Source organism: Ictalurus punctatus, chromosome 14 (genome assembly GCF_001660625.3).
Source record: "Ictalurus punctatus breed USDA103 chromosome 14, Coco_2.0, whole genome shotgun sequence".
Taxonomy (NCBI): domain Eukaryota; kingdom Metazoa; phylum Chordata; class Actinopteri; order Siluriformes; family Ictaluridae; genus Ictalurus; species Ictalurus punctatus.
The window spans coordinates 16808675-16826815 of record NC_030429.2 but is presented as its reverse complement, the minus strand read 5'-3'; the positions used below and the strand labels follow the sequence as shown (position 1 = coordinate 16826815).

Here is an 18141-nt window from a genome sequence, read left to right as displayed (position 1 = left end):
GGCTATAAGAAGATTGCCAAGACCCTGACACTGAGCTGCAGCACGGTGACCAAGACCATACAGCGGTTTAACAGGACAGGTTCCACTCGGAACAGGCCTTGCCATGGTCGACCAAAGAAGTTGAGTGCATGTGCTCAGCGTCATATCCAGAGGTTGTCTTTGGGAAATAGACATATGAGTGCTGCCAGCATTGCTGCAGAAATTGAAGGGGTGGGGGGTGAGCCTGTCAGTGCTCAGACCATACGCCACACACTGCATCAAATTGGTCTGCATGGCTGTCGTCCCAGAAGGAAGCCTCTTCTAAAGATGATGCACAAGAAAGCCCGCAAACAGTTTTCTGAAGACAAGCAGACTAAGGACATGGATTACTGGAACCATGTCCTGTGGTCTGATGAGACCAAGATAAACTTATTTGGTTCAGATGGTGTCATGCATGTGTGGCGGCAACCAGGTGAGGAGTACAAAGACAAGTGTGTCTTGCCTACAGTCAAGCATGGTGGTGGGAGTGTCATGGTCTGGGGCTGCATGAGTGCTCCCGGCACTGGGGAGCTACAGTTCATTGAAGGAACCGTGAATGCCAACATGTACTGTGACATACTGAAGCAGAGCATGATCCCCTCCCTTTGGAGACGGCCGCAGAGCAGTATTCCAGCATGATAACGATCCCAAACACACCTCCAAGACGACCACTGCCTTGCTAAAGAAGCTGAGGGTGAAGGTGATTGACTGGCCAGACATGTCTCCAGACCTAGATCCTATTGAGCATCTGTGGGGCATCCTCAAACGGAAGGTCTCTAATATCCACCAGCTCCATGATGTTGTCATGGAGGAGTGGAAGAGGACTCCAGTGGCAACCTGTGAAGCTCTGGTGAACTCCATGCCCAAGAGGGTGAAGGCAGTGCTGGAAAATAATGGTGGCCACACAAAATATTGACATTTGGGCCCAATTTGGACATTTTCACTTAGGGGTATACTCAGGGGTGTACTCACTTCAGCGGTTTAGACATTAATGGCTGTGTGTTGAATTATTTTGAGGGGACAGCAAATTTACACTGTTATACAAGCTGTACACTCACTACTTTACATTCTAGCAAAGTGTTATTTCTTCAGTGTTGTCACATTAAAAGACAAATATTTACAAAAATGTGAGGGGTGTACTCACTTTTGTGAGACACTGTGTGTGTGTGTGTGTGTGTATATATATATATATATATATATATATATATATATATATATATATATATATATATATATATATGTATATATGTGTGTGTGTATATATATATATATATATATATATATATATATATATATATATATATATATATATATATATAGACACACACACACATAAATTATACATAAATTATAGTCCTGTATCTAGCACAACCTTTTCATAGAGTCCCTACAAGTTCACCTGGTGCTGCTCCCTGCTGTTGGGCATGACTACGGAGAAATCCCCTTACCTTCACTGAACTGGGATTTTTCAGCTTGTCCTACATCTTGTATTGTCTGCCAGTTGATCAGATTGTGTACTGTGACTCTAGGCTGTGCTTGCTTCCATGTCTGGGATTCTCTGTAACTCCAGAATACATAGTCTCTTCAGCAGCTGTTGTATGGTTCATGTCTGTTTCCTTTTTTGCTATGTTCTCCAACCAACTGGTACTGCTTTTGAGTCTCTGTGGAGATGAGCCAGGGAAGGCTGAGGTGGAGGACGTGGGGACCTTCATGTTCTTGCCAGAAGTAATGAGCTCTCCGTATCCCTGCTGGTGGGCAAAGGCGTAGGCGGAGCGGCGGGAACTGGTCCTGCGCACTCGTCTCAGATTCTGCTCCTGAGGCCCCTGCCTCCTGCTGGCCTGCTGAAGCAAGCGCACCTGTAGAGGAGAGGACTGCAGTTACTTTTACATGTTCAAACTAAAACACGCCACTTGGTTTGAAATTTCATATACTTGCTTTGTCAGTTTGTGTAGGATGGAGGTCTGTCTTAAGGAAGCGTACAGCCACAACCGGCATTATACAAACCACCGTCACAAGGAGAATGACGAGCCAGACACTTTTTTGATTTAAAGAGTTACGTGCTGTGCCTAGAATAAAACAAAGACATCATGTGACAGATGCCAGAGTTCTTCAGCTGGCACGCAAGAGACCTAAACATGGAAATCATAACAACAGACTAAGTTACTCTGGAAGGCAATAAGAGTGGTGTTGTGTTACACTCACCTACAAATGGGAACTGGTTTGGAAAGATTCTGAAGATGCCGTCACTGTTCATTGCAAACAGTATTGCGAAGTACATGGCCAGACTACCCACTATAAAGAAGTGGTTCACAGCAGTCCAGTAGTTTGTGTCAAGACCAATCTGAAAGAGAGACTCCATACTCAGAGACAAGAGAAACTCAGCACACAAAAAGCATAACACAGCAACCATCTGAGAGTTACCTTCTAAAGCCTGTAATACCTGTAACAGCTATGGGGGACTTGTGGATTTCCTAGAATGTGCTTTATACCAGTAATGCAGTCCCCTATATATGACAGTTTGGAAATGGAAAATGGATCGTTGCCATAATTGGTTACATTTTGCTTGCGACGTTAGACTGTCACAGACAAGCATGGGAGAGAAGTTAGTCTGGAGGTATCAGAGCACCCTGTGTCCTTCAAAGCATACAGGGACATATATAGTGTCTGGACATTAGATTAGATTCAACTTTATTGTCATTGAGCAGAGAACAAGTACAAAGCCAATAAAATGCAGTTAGCATCTAACCAGGACTGCAAAACAGCAAGTAGGATTAAGTGTGAAGTGCAGTAGAGACAATGAGGTAGGGGGGCAGCTTCCCAAAACTAACTTGATCAGATCTGATATATAAATATCACCAATTCTGATTCATCAGAAAAGGAGGAACAGATGAGATATCAGTGACCCTTGGTGTTTTTTTTTTTTTTCACAAAACAAAAGATGTTCATAAACTATAGCACTTACTATAAACAGAATACATATATATACAGTACTGTGCAGAGGTTTTAGGCACATGCAAAGAAATGCTGTAGAGCAAAGATACATTCAAAAATAATGAAATTAAATGTTTCTACATTTTAAAAAAAACATAAAGAGCAGTAAACAGTAATAAATGAAACAAAGTCAATATTTGGTGTGACAAAAAAAATTTAAATAAAAGTCTCTGGTACAATGTGTGCAGTTTTATAAGGAAATGAGCTGTGTTTTATTGAGCATCTTGCAGAATCAGCTACAGTTCTTCTGGAGACTTTAACTTTCACAATTGCTTCTTATTTTTGCAGCAAAACCCAGCATCCTTCATTGTGTTTTTTGTCTGAAAAGTGTCTCTTATGTAATATGCTGCTTTCTTTAATGATCTACAAACATTTTCTGTAATATTTAATTTTGTGGTAGAAAACTAATGTTTGGGAATCTAAAATGCTTTTTGTACTGACTTAATGCCGACTAAAAAAAAGGGTGCCTAAAACTTTTGCTCAGTACTGTGTGTATAATACTTCTAATGTAATCAATAGAAAAATATTGTCACCTGGACGCTAACCACGATGACCAGGGAGGTTGCTATAGTAACGGCGAAGGATTGCTGATCAGATATGTAGGTGCCATCATCTCGCACAGCACACAGGAAAGCCCCATAGGGGATGAAGAAGAGGACAAATGAAGCGTACACACCCTGGATGGTGCACATGAAGAACTTCCGCTTGTTGAACAAGAGATTAAGCTGCCCAGGTTGGTACAAGTTAGGGTAGCGCAGACTGTACTGCTCATTCACGTCCTGTCAGAAAGCAAAGAAAGCAGTTTTAAAAAATGTTCTCACCATTCTGGAGTTCAGGGAATATTTGCGAAGGTGACTGCAGATTTCTGACCTGGTCAAACAAGCCCATAGCAAGAACAGGCAAAGAGGTGTAGACTATATTGAACAGGGTGATGAACCACTGGTCATACACGGTCTATGATATAAAACAAAGAATCAGTCATACATATTTTTGTGATACGTCTGCAGTTAGCATTTTCTGGGAAGATGATGGGCTTACTTGTGCAGAGAAGCCACACAGAAACCCAAACCAGAAATGCACCAGTGTGAAAGCAAAGTTCTTGTAGAAGAAGTAGCAGAGGAAGTTGCACATGCGGTGGTAGGACCAACGGCCGTGGACCAGCAGGAGGCGCTGCAGATAGCGGAACTGGGCAAAGGAGTAATCTGAGGCCAGAACAGCCTGCATGCCCTCCTGCCCACTGATGCCCACACCAATGTGGGCCGCTGGAGAGAACAGAAGTTCACCACAGATTACCTAGGTAACCACTGCTTCAAATATGACACATCTGAATACACTGACACGTGTACATGCAGTGGCAACCATCATACTCTTATTAACACTACAGAGCTTATGTTCAATCAGTGTATTATGATATACTACACAGAGACTATAACACAGAGATATGTAGTGATACAAAATAAAAACTAAATAAAGGTTACAATACAAGACAAATATTGCAGCATTCATATGTCTTTCATTTCTGTTAATGTCATAATTGTCTGATTTTAACTATCTGCATGATCAGATCCTACATTTTCCATGCAGCTAGTGTTAAATTCTTGTATCATAACTGATTGCATTAGCAGTCTTACTCTTGATCATGCTGACATCATTGGCTCCATCCCCAATGGCCAGGGTAACAGCTCTTTTATGCCTCTTGACCAGCTCCACCACCTGAGCTTTCTGCAGAGGAGTTACTCTACAGCAGATCACAGTCTTACATAAGCAGGCCACTTCCAACAGGATCTGCTCCAGGTCTGCCTCCAGTGCATGCGCCTGTAGACCAAATGCTGTAAGACTTGGGATTCAAGCATGTTTCAACACCATTATGAACTTCAATATGCCCAGCATGGTATCAGTAATGGCTAGCTAACCCACAAAGCTATTAAGTTGCTTCAGGGATTTCACTCATGTATATATTTGTCTGTGATTATAAATGTGTGGCCGCCTGGGAAAACCCTTCACATGGTCAAATTTCAACATTTTATGCTATAGATAGTTCTGAAAACCACAGGCTTTCCTGAATGGAAATTGGTGTCTTATTGGCACATATGACAGAATTCAGCCAGAGCGACATCTGAGGTTTTCTCAGACCACCACATTAATTATACTATATTAATCAACACGGAAAGGTAAAGGACCTGAAGGCTAATCTAAAATACTCATAGGCAGTAGAAATGTCGTAGACATTTACATGTTGTAGACAAATACTCATAGACAGTAGAAAACAAAGACTGAAGAAGCATGCTTTCTATTTTCCAATAAAACAGTCCAAACTCAGGGAGTCATGCAGATCAATTTCTTAAATTGTTAAGCATTTATAGCACAAGAACACTACATAAGATTCCTTACCAAGCTATGTCCATTAATGATAAGTGCATATTCTGCAATAATGGTTTCCTCAAATACAGAGTCACTGGCATACATATCAGTCTTTGTCACATCTTGGCCACTGGTGAACCTCTCTTTGTTAGGACCCATAATTCTCTCTTTGGCATTTCTGAGCATGGAACAATAAGAAGAGTCAGAATAAAGTATTGAAATGCATTTCATAAAATGTTGACTACCCAAGGCAAATTAGTGATTAAAATGTTCTACTCAAGGTGCATATGCTATGGTGTTAAAAGCGTAAAGTGTTTCAATACAGCGGTGAGAAACTGAAATATATGTTTGAACATAGTGTTGAAAAATGACACTGAGAAGACAACTACAAATTTAAGGATTTAATATTATGTTTTTAGGGATGTAGCAACCAGACAACCATTAGCTAAACTGCCCTGGTGTGCTGCATGTAAAAACAAGTTTGTAATATACGAAAAGGTTAAAAACAAGGAAAAAAAAAACAACTAGTGCAACTTACCTCAGCTCCTGCTGAACCTCAAGTGTGCTGTGACCTGAGATTACGAACACCTCATTCATGTCATCTCTCAACATGTTACAGGAGTAGCCAATATTCATCGCTGTCTCTAAAACAAAAGAAACAAGTTGAAACAGTTAGGCTACGTTGGGTATTACAAGAACACTGCTACATAAGGATCTATAGCAATGTATCCACTGATGCTGCTCACCTAGTTTGTCCCCAGTAAGAACCCAGATCTTAATATTGGCCAGGCTCAAACAGCTAATAGTTTCTGGCACTCCTTCCTGCAATTTATCTTCTATGGCTGTAGCTCCAAGAAGCTTATGGTGAAAAAGAGGCACAGCATGTATTGTTTCAATAGACAGATTTCAGTAGACATATTTTCATCTTATTCGCATAATACATATGCAGATAGGTAAGAAATTAGAGAAAAAAGTGGCACTGTTCTGCTATGGGGGAATTTTTCTATCATGTTTTGAATCCACTTTCTCTCTTAGAGTGAAGAGTCACTGCAAATCAATGCAACGTTCTTCTTTATATCCTTCCTATGATGAAACATTTCTATCCCGATGGGAGTGGTCTCTCCCAGGATGACAGCGTCCCAATCCGCAGGGCACGAGGATACACTGAATTGTTTAATGAGTATAAGCGTGATGTAAATCATATGCTATGACCTCCACAGTCAATAGATCTCAACCCAGTTAAACACCTATGGGAGATTTTAGACTGACGTGTTAGACAGTGCTCTCCACCACCATCATCAAAACACCATCTGAGGGAATATACCTCCACGTTACTGCGACGCCATGTTGGTGTTTACTGAAATTTATCATCTGTCTGTATACTTTATACTGTACATTGGTCTATATCAGAAATACGTGTCACACAGACACAATCAACCACCTATAGAACACGAACACACACACACACACACACACACACACAAGCTGTCCATGCATCTGCTCTTACCATCAGACCCTGTTCTATCTCCTCGTAGAGATCCCCGAGTCTCTCTTCTCTGTTGTCAAGTGATGTGCTGGCAAACAGCAGCTTCTTCATCCACTCATCAAACATGTCCTCATCTAAATTCTTATAGGCCAGAGCTAACGTCCTCAAACCCTCACCGGCAAACTCCTTCGCCCAAGACAAATTTAATGTCCAGATCAATTGTGTATAATGACAGAAATCTTACAATCAATCCAAAAAATAGCTTGAAAAAAATGACATGGTTTTACTGTGCTATGTATCTAGCAATACATCAACATACAACATTTACATATTCTATTTCCTGGTTTCATGGCACTATAGAGCATAATTGTGATCCATTTCTGCTTGTGCAGCATTAAATATAGATTCCACTCTGAAGTGAATGGAGGCTAATTGCTCTTTGAGAAACCGCAGACAGATGACAGAGTGACAATCAGTGGTAAAATACACCACCGTTTTTAAAAAAAAAGAAGTCTGAAATCTTTTCTTCACCTAAGCACTTTTAAGAAAACTGTGAGAGTTTAGAGTAAGGTGTTTTGAGATAAAAACAAAACATTATAAATTAGCTGTGAACATTTCATAAGTTTAGTTGGATAGTGTTGAGTAGATAAAGAAGAAAGAGTCACTAGAGTGAACTCACATTAAGGTGTTCTGAGGTAGTGCTCTTAAGGTCCTCATTGGATGGGTCTAACCTGTCAAAAATTATTGTGTCAGCTCCTTTAGAGTAAAGCTTCAGTTGCCCCTTTGGGTTTCTCACTGTGTAAAAGAAAGGGCTGAGCATGTTATTGTGTTCACATAGTCATATTCAATACTACAAAGTAACTCAATACAGTGCCCTCCACTAATATTGGCACCCTTGGAAACAAAGGTGGGAGCAAAGAAGGCTGTGAAAACTTATCTTTATTGTTTAACCTTTTGATCTTTTGTGAAAAAAATTCACTGTGAAGAGGAAGGTTCGAGTGGCTAAAAAATCTCCAAGGATCACAGCTGGAGAATTGCAGAAGTTATTTGCATCTTGGGGTCAGAAAGTCTCCAAAACTACAAACTAAAGTCACCTACATCACCACAAGTTGTTTGGAAGGGTTTCGAGAAAAAAGCCTCTACTCTCATCCAAAAACAAACTGAAGAGTCTTCAGTTTGCCAGAAACTACTGGAACTTCAAATGAGATTGGGTTCTATTTTCAAATAAAACCAAAATAGAGCTTTTTGGTAATAAACACCAGAGGTGGTTTTGGTGCACACAGAGAAGTATGGAAAAGTACCTCATGCCCATGGTTGCATATGGTGGTGGCTCTTTAATGTTTTGGGGCTGTTTTTCTGCCAGAGGACCTGGACAGTTTGTTACATGGCATCATGGACTCTATCAAATATCAACAGATATTAAATGAAAACCTGACTGCCTCTGCCAGAAAGCTTAAAATGGGCCGTGGTTGGATCTTCCAGCAGGACAATGATCCAAAACATACATAAAAATCAACACAAAAATGGTTTACTGACCACAAAATCAAGGTCCTGCCATGGCCATCCCAGTCCCCTGACTTGAAACCCATAGAAAACCTGTGAGGTGAACTGAAGAGGAGAGTCCACCAGCATAGACCTCGAAATTTGAAGGATCTGGAGAGATTGTGTATGTAGGAATGGTCTCAGATCCCTTGCCATGTATTCTCCAACCTCATCAGACATTATAGGAGAAGACTCAGAGCTGTTATCTTGGTAAAGAGAGGTAGCACAAAGTATTGACTAAAAGGGTGCCAATAATTGTTGCATACCTATATTTAACAATGTTTATTTTTTTGATAAACTTGTGTTTTGTTTGCAATCGTTTGATATCCATGAGAGCAGAGTATTTTTGTGATTATTTTTTAACAAAAGATCAAAAGGTTAAACAATAAAGACAATTTTTCAAAGCCTTCTTTGCTCATATTTACCAAGGGTGCCAAAATTATTGGAGGCCACTGTATATCAAGCAAAATTGATTCATCAGTGGTCCAGCAACAAAATACCTGAATATCTTTAATTAATAATAATGCTACTGTGTACATGGGTAAACGAAACAGGGCTCACCAATAACACTCATTCTCTTCCGGACATTGTTGAAATCCAGTATAGCCAGAAGCTGGTAGGTGACAGGTTGACCCATCTCATACAGGGTAATGGTCTCTGGTGTTCTAGCTCGAAATACAAAGCCAAAATTGCGAGCTGCAGTAACCAAGGCTCCTTCATCTGGTGACTGAGCCTGATACACCAGCTCCCCTACAGATTTCAGAAGAAAAGATAGAAAAAGGCTTTAGGACTGCTAAGCTCTCCTTCAACAAGTTTCAAAATATAGACTACAAGAACACTTATACTAGCCTTTTCTTATAGTTTACCTTCGCTCCTCTCTTCAGGCATGACTGTATGGCACAGAGCTAGCAACCTGAAAAATTCCTGCACCAATGGCTCCTCCAGTTTAATGGCTTCCACCAGGCTGCTGTCATAGAAACGAAACTTCCTGTCCATTAGCATGTTGAAGGAGAAATCCACACACGGAGTTTTCTAAACAGTGAGGGTAACAAAGTGGGGGTGACTCAGTATCTCTTCATAGATTTTGATCAGACATTATATTACATTGTAAATTGTACCTCTGTGATATCCACTTTGTGTCCAAACTCATCATATACATCACCTACACAGGGATAAACACCAGTCAGTAAAGTAAAGCATGACTGTTTAAGGTAGTATTATTTGTGTGAGAGTGTAGCGCATACTCACCATAAGTCTTGCCATTGATGGAGCATTTATTGAAGACCATAATGTTCTGAGTGAGGGTCCCTGTTTTATCTGAGAAGATGAACTCCACTTGGCCCAGCTCCTCGTTCAGGGTGGTGGTTCTTGCCTCAGCCGGAGTGTCCTTAGAACTGTAGTACATCTTCCGGTCCCAGTTTATGAAATAACTGTGGCCTAGACGCAGCACCTCAACACTGCAGAGAGTAAAAGCACACAGTTACAATTAAAACTAGGAATTTACACTCACTGGCCACTTTAATAGTAACACAGCTACCCCTGCTCATGTATGCTATTATCCAATCTGCAAATCATTTGACAGTGGCACAATGCATAAAATCATGCAGATAATCATACATTACCAAAACTGTATGGTTGAAAATTGGAAAAATGTCATCTGGTCTTTTTCAGCTGTTCAGTTTTGGTGATCCTGTGCCCACTGTAGCCTCAGATTTCTGTTCTTGACTGACAGGAGTAGAACCTGATGTTGTAGCCCATCTATCTCAAGGATTTATGTGATGTGCATTCTGAATGACTTTCTGCTCACTACATTTGTAAAGAGTGGTTATTTGATTTACTGTAGCCTTCCTGTCAGCTCAGATCAGTCTGGCCATTCTCCTCTGAACTCTCTTTTCAAGGCATTCTCCCCACAGAGCTGCCACTTAAATAACTGTAAATCAGCAATTTCCTAAATATTCAAACCAGCCGGTCTGGCACTAACATCCATGCCACGATCAAAGACACTGAGATCACATTTTTCCTGAATCTGATGAACATTAACTGTAGCTCTTGTCCTGTATCTGCACGGTTGTATGCATTCCGCTGCTGCCACATGATTGGCGGATTGGATAGTTGAATGAATGTGCAGGTGTACAGGTGTGGTCAGTGACACTGAGTGTATTTGTGGCATGCTTCTTTGACTGTAATGCTTTCAGAAGGTATTATAATATTATTCCAGCCATTATAAGTGAATAGTGGGCTGTGCTAAGTGGTTAAGTTAATCTCATAGGACTTTGATAGGTGAGAGATCTGCTAACCTGAGCAGGGCAGATCCTTTCCCACAGTAAATCTTGATGAAAATGTCAATGAACATTCTGGGTTGTTGACAAATTAGCTTAAGGCTGCAAAACATTTCCATACTAAGAGCTATTAAAATAGATACTTTGAAAAAAAAAATGTCTCTGACTGGCCTGGGGTTTGTAATCAGCAACTAAGTATTCCAACATTCCAGTCTAACTGTAACCAATCATAAAACTTCTCTGTAAGGCAGTGTCTCTCTCTACCTGTCAATGATTTTGTATGTGCATAGACAGCTGGATAAGGGTGAATTAAATAAACAGAAAACAAAGTGCTAGCCTGATGGAGTAGAGATGGAGATTGTGGAGTGGAGTTGAATGGAGTGTAGTTACTGATTTATCTTTAGGGCACAGTGACAGAGACAGCTGATGCTTGACCAAAAGTTCTAGCTCTGCCATTGCTGAAAATGTCTTACACTACCAAAGAGCATGAAAAAATGAAGAGCGCAGCAGTATATACTTTAAAGGGTCCAGAAAGAAATTGTATGGAGCAAGATTGAATATCTGAAGCTTTTCAGCCCCGGACAGACCTCCCAGATTTAAAAGAATTGAAACCCATATTGCCTTGCTGCATGGGAAGTCATTATTCTGTTTGGTAGGTTCTAGTGTAATTTATTTATAATCCAAAAGTCTTGGAGGATACTGAACACCTTTTTACTGTACCACTACAGGCCACATGGAGGCTGCACTAACTGCTGCTCTAAAACACAACAAAGCCACTTTACTGTAAGCATTCCTTAAGTACATTTTTACAGATGCCTTTTTTCCAAAGCAGCTTACTGAGCTGAACAGATGAAAGCTAATGCCCTTGTCTGGGTGTGATACCAGAATTTGAACCCACTACCTTCACATCAGTAGCCCAGAGCCTTTAATCCCTGAAACACAACTGCCACACCACCACTTACCTAACATAAAGAGAGATGGGAACAACGGTGTTGAGGATGATGATGTAAGACCAGAAAGTGAGGAATCCAGATAAGACAGCACTGCTTAGCAGTTCATCCCAAAGCAGGTATGCCCAGAAGTTTTTCCCAACTTTTTGCTCCCAGATGGTGTTCCCAATAGCCAGAATGATGCCCATGCAGATGAGGAATCCAAAGATCTATAAACCACAGAAACTGTATCAACTCTTTCTTTACTAACAAACTAAAAAGACTCAGCAGACATAAAATGAGCTCATGTCTAGAAATATGAGTAATTCAGATACAACATGTAGACAAAACCCAGGATGTAAAGTACTCACCCACAGTACTAAAGTGTTCATCAACTTGTCAATACTGGTCCTTTTGAATTTCGTCCTCCCACAGTTCTGCATTAGCTTGGTTTGGAGTCCTTATGATAAAACAACAAAAACACACACCCACAATTGTGCAATACAATTAACCATACAATTAACCAATTAACCAATTAAAAGGAGCATGGTTACTCCATTTTAGGTGCACACCACCAACCATTATTACTTACTAAACATTAATAAATAAATCCAAAGTAGCAAATACAGTGTTGTTGTGTAGGAGAGTAGAGATAAAGCCATTCAGAAGTACTTAAATGATCACAAAAAGGAAAATACCAGCAAAGATGACCAGGCCAAAGCACCACTCAGTGTTTCTGAGCATACACCCTCTCAGCAACATTTTCTCATTGTCCAGTGAATACTTATTGTCTTTCCAGTACAGAGTCCCAGTGAATCTATCCAGTTTATTATTAGGAGGCTCACATAGAACTTCTCCTGACAAACAGAAATAAAATGGTAAAAACACAATGTTAAATCAGTAAACTGTCAGGTATTGTATACAAACAATATAAATGTACATAACTGTGACCTTTAAAGCCTGATTATGCACCTGAATTAAGCTATAAACATACATTACATTTACTTTTCTATATACAAAAGATCCCTTCAGGGTTCCACCCAATTGACAAGCTTTTATACCCTGAAAGCTAGTTATACCTTCATATATGAGATTTTCCTTCATGTATTACCTTTTTACTAAGGTGTATGCGTGCTAATTTACATACATATGACATATACAACATATATGACACATGACTTAAAAAGTTTCAGGGGTCTACAGTACTTTACAGTAGCATGCAGAACTTTATCAAATTCAAAAGTGCACTAAAGTAATTCACCTTCACAGCAGTTCAAGCATACAATTGCGAGTACTAGGCACACACTAAATCTAATCAATGTTTTGTGTGAGCTCATCTTGAGAGTACATCTGTAATGATAGTGCGCTACTCATGTTCTGAAATACCATCGAACTCTGCAAGCTTGGCAACGTCTGCTCCGAGGTCTGAGGTTACAGTCAAAGCTTGGCGCACCTTCAGGTTTGTCTCTCTGTTAGAACCAAAATCCATAGAGAAGCTTTTTTTTTTTACATAGACGATGGGAGTATAATAACTATAAAACAGAAGCTGTAAGACATTAGACACTAAATCCTTCAACAATGATTAATGTGTCTCTCTAGCATACTCTTACCCGTCTAACTCTGCTGTCTCAATATAGCACAGCCCATAGGGCTCACTGCTGGAGAGCAGGAGCAGATCCGCCTATTGATCCCACACACGAAATACAGAGAAGAGTGGATAAATTAATCAAGCACTCCAGTAAGGCCTCCACAGCGGCACTCCTGAGGACACTTATCATATAAGTCCATATGATAAACGTTTGTGGCCCATTTGCAATACTATAGTAATATCTCAGGCGGGAGTTGCTTCCATTTATATTTGACGGGAATGCTCAATAACATAATGAAAGGTATTTCAAATCCACTGAATTTTCTTTTCTTTTTTTTGAGCACATTTCCGAAAGACAGAGACACTTACAGCAACAAACTGGTTGTTCTCAAGTTTTATAATGTCTCCAACTCTAACATTCATCCATTTCTCATTTTGTAGCCTGCAGAATAAAAATAAAATAAAAATAAAAAAGACACAACACTAAGAAATTTCCTTTAGGACTCATCACACTTTTTGTATATTACGTATCTTAGTTGATAACAGGAGGAAGAGCATTAAAAAAGATGACTTACATTCCCTTGATGAGTACCTGAGACTGGCGTGTGTTGACTTGTTGATCACTTTTATGGCGGAACTGGAACACAACAGGCAGCAATGACCACACAAGGCAGATAAAGGAGCTGAACTAAAGTGGATGACTAAAGTGTAATAAAAATATAATGAAGCTAAGTTCTCCCAGGCACACATCAGTGCAATAGAAGTGTATTATAAAATGTTCGGTAGTGAAATTGGTTAACAACGGCTTCGTTTTATCTACAGTAACTTGTAGGTTAAATGGAAGTTTAAATGATAAGTATTAAGATAAAAATGTGGTCTGTAAATGCCGGGGGATCCTTTCTACAGTGCTCAGGAAAATAAAATGATAAAATCAATATGTTATATACTACAATATAATATAATAGGATGCTGTGGAAAACACTGTTTATCATATGCCCAGCAAAGTATGACTAACGTTCAGTCATTCATCTTCAGTAACCGTTAGCGGTGGATCCGGAGCCTATCACAGAAACACTGGGCATAAGGCTGGAACACACCCAGATGGGAAGCCAGTCCATCACACGGTACCATGCACATACACACAATACACCCACATGTTCATACCTTGGGGTAATTTAACTTAGTCAATTCACCAGTGCAGCTTGTTTTTGGTGGTTGGAGGAAACCCATATGGACACAGGGAGAACATGCAAGATTAACACAGAGATTAACCCAAACTCAGAATTGAACTGAAGACCCTGGGGCTGTGGAGTGGCGATGCTACCTTCTGTGTCACAGTGCTGCCTATGACTAATGTGAAATGGGATTCTAGTGCATAATCTAATCGTTCACATTTTCTTGATTTTTTTTTTTCACTCTATCCAACCACTTTCCATACAGAGTAAACAACATGTGTAGCTATATAAGCAATCAATGAAAAGCACAAAATGACAAAACTCAGCATGTCAGCACACAGAACAGATGCTCACATAGTCATCAGTAGCATCTTTTACAGCGGTGATAGTCAGTACCAACACCAAAGGCACAATAGTGGTGAACCAGGACAGAGAGGAGATCTCCGGGATTAGCTTTTAACACAGAACCAAACAGACACATTAGTTCAGCAATAGTTTAATAATTATCTAATTAATTAAATAATTAAACAAGAATTTAAAACAGATCAAACTGGTTCTCTCAGGACCAGGGGTTGAGATTCCGTGTTTTAATTATGACCCCAATTCCAAAAAAGTTGGGACAGTAAGGAAAATGCTATTATGAACAAAGAGGAGTGATTTATAAATGTACTTTGACTTGTATTTAAACTAAAAATAAAAACGTATAAACGTAAATAAAAACGTATAAAGACAAGGTATTTGATGTTTTACCTAATCAACTGCATATTTTTTTGAAGGTAAACAAATTTAGAAAAAAAATATTTTGAAATTGATGCATGCAACACGTTCCAAAAAAGATGGGACAGAGGCAATTTAGGAGTAATAATGATGTGACAAGTTGAATAAGAAGGTGATGTGAAACAGGTAATCGTCTAATCTTAGTATATAAGGAGCCTCCAAAAAAGGCCTAGTCCTTCAAGAGTAAGGATGGGTCAAGGCTCAAAAATCTGCCAACAGATGTATCGGTGAATAATCCAACACTTTGAGAACAACATTCCCCAAACACAAATCAGTAGGATGTTGGGCATTTCACTTTCTACAGTGCACAATATAATTAAAAGATTCAAGGAATCCGGTCAAATCTCGGTGCGTAAAGGGCAAGGCCGAAAATCACTTCTGAATACGCGTGATCTCCGAATCCCTCAGACGTCACTGTATTAAAAAATATCATGAGTCTGTAATGGAGATCCTGACATGGGTTCGAGAATACTTTGGTAAACCTTTGTCAGAAAACACCATTCGCCGCTGCATCCACAGATGCAAGTTAAGGCTTTACAATGCAAAGCAGAAGCCATACGTCAACACCGTCCAGAAGTGCCACTGACTTCTCTGGGCTCGGTCTCATCTGAGATGGACAATAACACAGTGGAATCATGTTTTGTGGATCAAAAAATCAAATAGTTTTTGGACAAAACAGCCGTCGTGTTGTCTGGGTCAAAGAGGAAAAGGACCATCCACGCTGTTATCAGCGTCAGGTCCAAAAGCCAGCGTCTGTCATGGTATGGGGGTGTGTCAGCACCCATGGCATGGGTAACTTGCACATCTTAGAGGGCAACATTAATGCAGAAAGATATATACACATTTTGGAGCAACAGATGCTGCCATCCAGAGCAGGACAACGCCAAACCATATTCTGCCTGGATTATAAGTGCATGGTTGTGTAAGCAGAGTGTACGGGTGCTAGCATGGCCTGCTGCAGTCCTGACCTGTCTCTGATTGAGAATGTGTGGCGCATTATGAGGCGCAAAATAATGCAACGAAGGCCCTGTGCAGTTGCACAGCTGAAGAAATGCATAATGGATGAATGGGGGAAGATTCCGCTTGCTAAACTTAACCAACTGGTGTCTTCAGTTCCCAAACACTTAATAAGTGTTATTAAAAGAAAAGGTGACATTACACAGTAGTAAACAGTCAACTGTCCCAACTTTTTTGGAGGGTGTTGCAGTCATCAGATTTGAAGTGAGTATATATTTTCAAAAATAAATTAAATTCACAAAGTAAAACATCAAATAATGTGTTAATAATGTGTTTTCAATATGGTACAGGGTGAGTTGAATTTTCAAATGACTTTTTGGGGTTGTACAATAAAAATAATTTAAGTTGTAAAAATGGACAAAACAAAGGAAATCTACCTGTAGAATAAGCAGAACTAAGAAGTATGCGTTGGCAAACCGCTGAAACTGCTCAAACAAGTTAATAGGTAGAAAGGTATAGAAGGTGTACTTCGCTGTCTTGATGTGATTGTCCTGGAGAAGAACAAAATATCATAACAGCGTAAAATGTCACTGTTGATATAATACTTCATAATATAATAAAAGTCATTTTTATCGCTTTTTATCAAGTACTTAATTATATGAATGCCGGAGTATATCTATCTGAATCTTTATCAATCATATACAGTATACAACAAAAATGAACACATCCCTGTTCAATATCATTAAAATGTAAGAAAATTGCAAATCATTTCAGGTTAATTCCACTTTATTTGTATTTCATCAAAGACAAGAATGGTTAAAGCAAATTAAACTAAAAAAGGGAAAACACAAATATGCGGCTTTTTCGATCGCAATAAAGTGTCCAAACATTAAAAGCAAGTGGAAGAAAAGTCAGTACATCAGTTACTAAATTTAATTGTTCACTTTTCTAATATTTTGTATGTCCACCTTTGTTGCTTAAAACTGCAAACGCACGAATCCATTGTAGCACAAATTTGTGGAGAGATATTCTGTCATTCTTCACAGATGATTCTTTTCAGCTTTTCTTTGCTGGAGGGGTTATACTCCTCTATTTTCGGCTTTAAGATTCTCAAAGGTGCTTTATAGGATTCAGCTCAGCTGACCAGGTGATGTTTTTATTTTTATTTTTACTTCTTTAAAGCCTCTTGTGTACTTTTGCAGTGTGATGGTTTTCATGTCAGAACATTTACTTCCTGCTGAGTCTTTACATTCAGTATCAGTCCCATATTAAAACACTATGTTTCAGAGTTGGCACTACACAGCGATGGCGATAGTTTTGGCCTGGGCCACTCCAAACAAGTTTATCTTTGTTTCATCAGAACAGACAATATGCTGCCAATATTACTCATACTTCTTTACATTTACATTACATTAATTCATTTAGCAGACGCTTTTATCCAAAGCGACTTACAAATGAAAAAATACAAGCAAAGCGATATATGAAGCAGAGAATAATACAAGCAGTGCTACTATACAAGATCTTTTATTGAGTTCTACAAAAGCAAAGTGCGCAGAGTAGAGGTATAAGTGCCAGAGTAAGTTTTTTTTTTTTTAAGGATAATGTTGGGTTATTGTTTTAGGGGTTGGTTAGGTGTTCACGAAAGAGTTGGGTCTTTAGCTGTTTTCTGAAGATAGTGACAGATTTTGTGGTCCGGATTGAGGTTGGAAGTTCATTCCAGCACCGAGGAACAGTTAGTGTGAAGGTTCTGGAAAGGGACCTTGAGCCACGCTGAGTAGGCACTACAAAGCGTCGGTCATTAATCGATCATTCATCTCATGTTGTCTGGCAAACCTTAGTCTTGAAGTGCTGATTTGTTAGAAATGGTTTTCTTCTCGTGTAATGTAATGTTCAGTACGTTGTCTGAGCACTCACTCTGAGGACAATTTCTGAAGATAACCCTTGTGCTAAACTGCACATACTGGCTCTGTTTGGTCTGTTTTTCAGTGTAAGATGTGGAATGCACTCTGTTGTTGCGGCTTTGCAGTGGCTTTTTTAA

At 39.5% G+C, this 18141-nt stretch overlaps 1 protein-coding gene across 7 annotated transcripts in view; it reads right to left on the bottom strand.

Annotated features, from left to right (window-relative positions):
• The window catches only part of atp8b4 (ATPase phospholipid transporting 8B4), a 31793-nt gene that overhangs the window by 7206 nt on the left and 6446 nt on the right, over window positions 1–18141 (bottom strand). For 5 of the 7 annotated variants that reach the window (XM_017486250.3, XM_017486249.3, XM_017486253.3 and 2 more), the window contains 25 exons: window positions 16541–16654; window positions 14724–14822; window positions 13770–13831; window positions 13564–13636; window positions 13217–13287; window positions 12993–13075; window positions 12305–12463; window positions 11978–12066; window positions 11640–11836; window positions 9647–9855; window positions 9517–9560; window positions 9265–9430; window positions 8960–9148; window positions 7536–7651; window positions 6878–7042; window positions 6117–6228; window positions 5909–6014; window positions 5401–5548; window positions 4641–4824; window positions 4048–4271; window positions 3880–3963; window positions 3543–3788; window positions 2221–2359; window positions 1954–2084; window positions 1316–1874 (listed from right to left, as the gene is read on the bottom strand). In XM_017486250.3, the coding sequence (XP_017341739.1) occupies window positions 1524–1874; window positions 1954–2084; window positions 2221–2359; window positions 3543–3788; window positions 3880–3963; window positions 4048–4271; window positions 4641–4824; window positions 5401–5548; window positions 5909–6014; window positions 6117–6228; window positions 6878–7042; window positions 7536–7651; window positions 8960–9148; window positions 9265–9430; window positions 9517–9560; window positions 9647–9855; window positions 11640–11836; window positions 11978–12066; window positions 12305–12463; window positions 12993–13075; window positions 13217–13287; window positions 13564–13636; window positions 13770–13831; window positions 14724–14822; window positions 16541–16654 (3561 nt within the window). In that variant the 3' untranslated portion in view covers window positions 1316–1523. Of the gene's footprint in view, window positions 1–1315; window positions 1875–1953; window positions 2085–2220; window positions 2360–3542; window positions 3789–3879; window positions 3964–4047; window positions 4272–4640; window positions 4825–5400; window positions 5549–5908; window positions 6015–6116; window positions 6229–6877; window positions 7043–7535; window positions 7652–8959; window positions 9149–9264; window positions 9431–9516; window positions 9561–9646; window positions 9856–11639; window positions 11837–11977; window positions 12067–12304; window positions 12464–12992; window positions 13076–13216; window positions 13288–13563; window positions 13637–13769; window positions 13832–14723; window positions 14823–16540; window positions 16655–18141 lie in introns of those variants that run through there. The other 2 variants (XR_006983689.2, XM_017486254.3) reach the window with 2 other exon arrangements.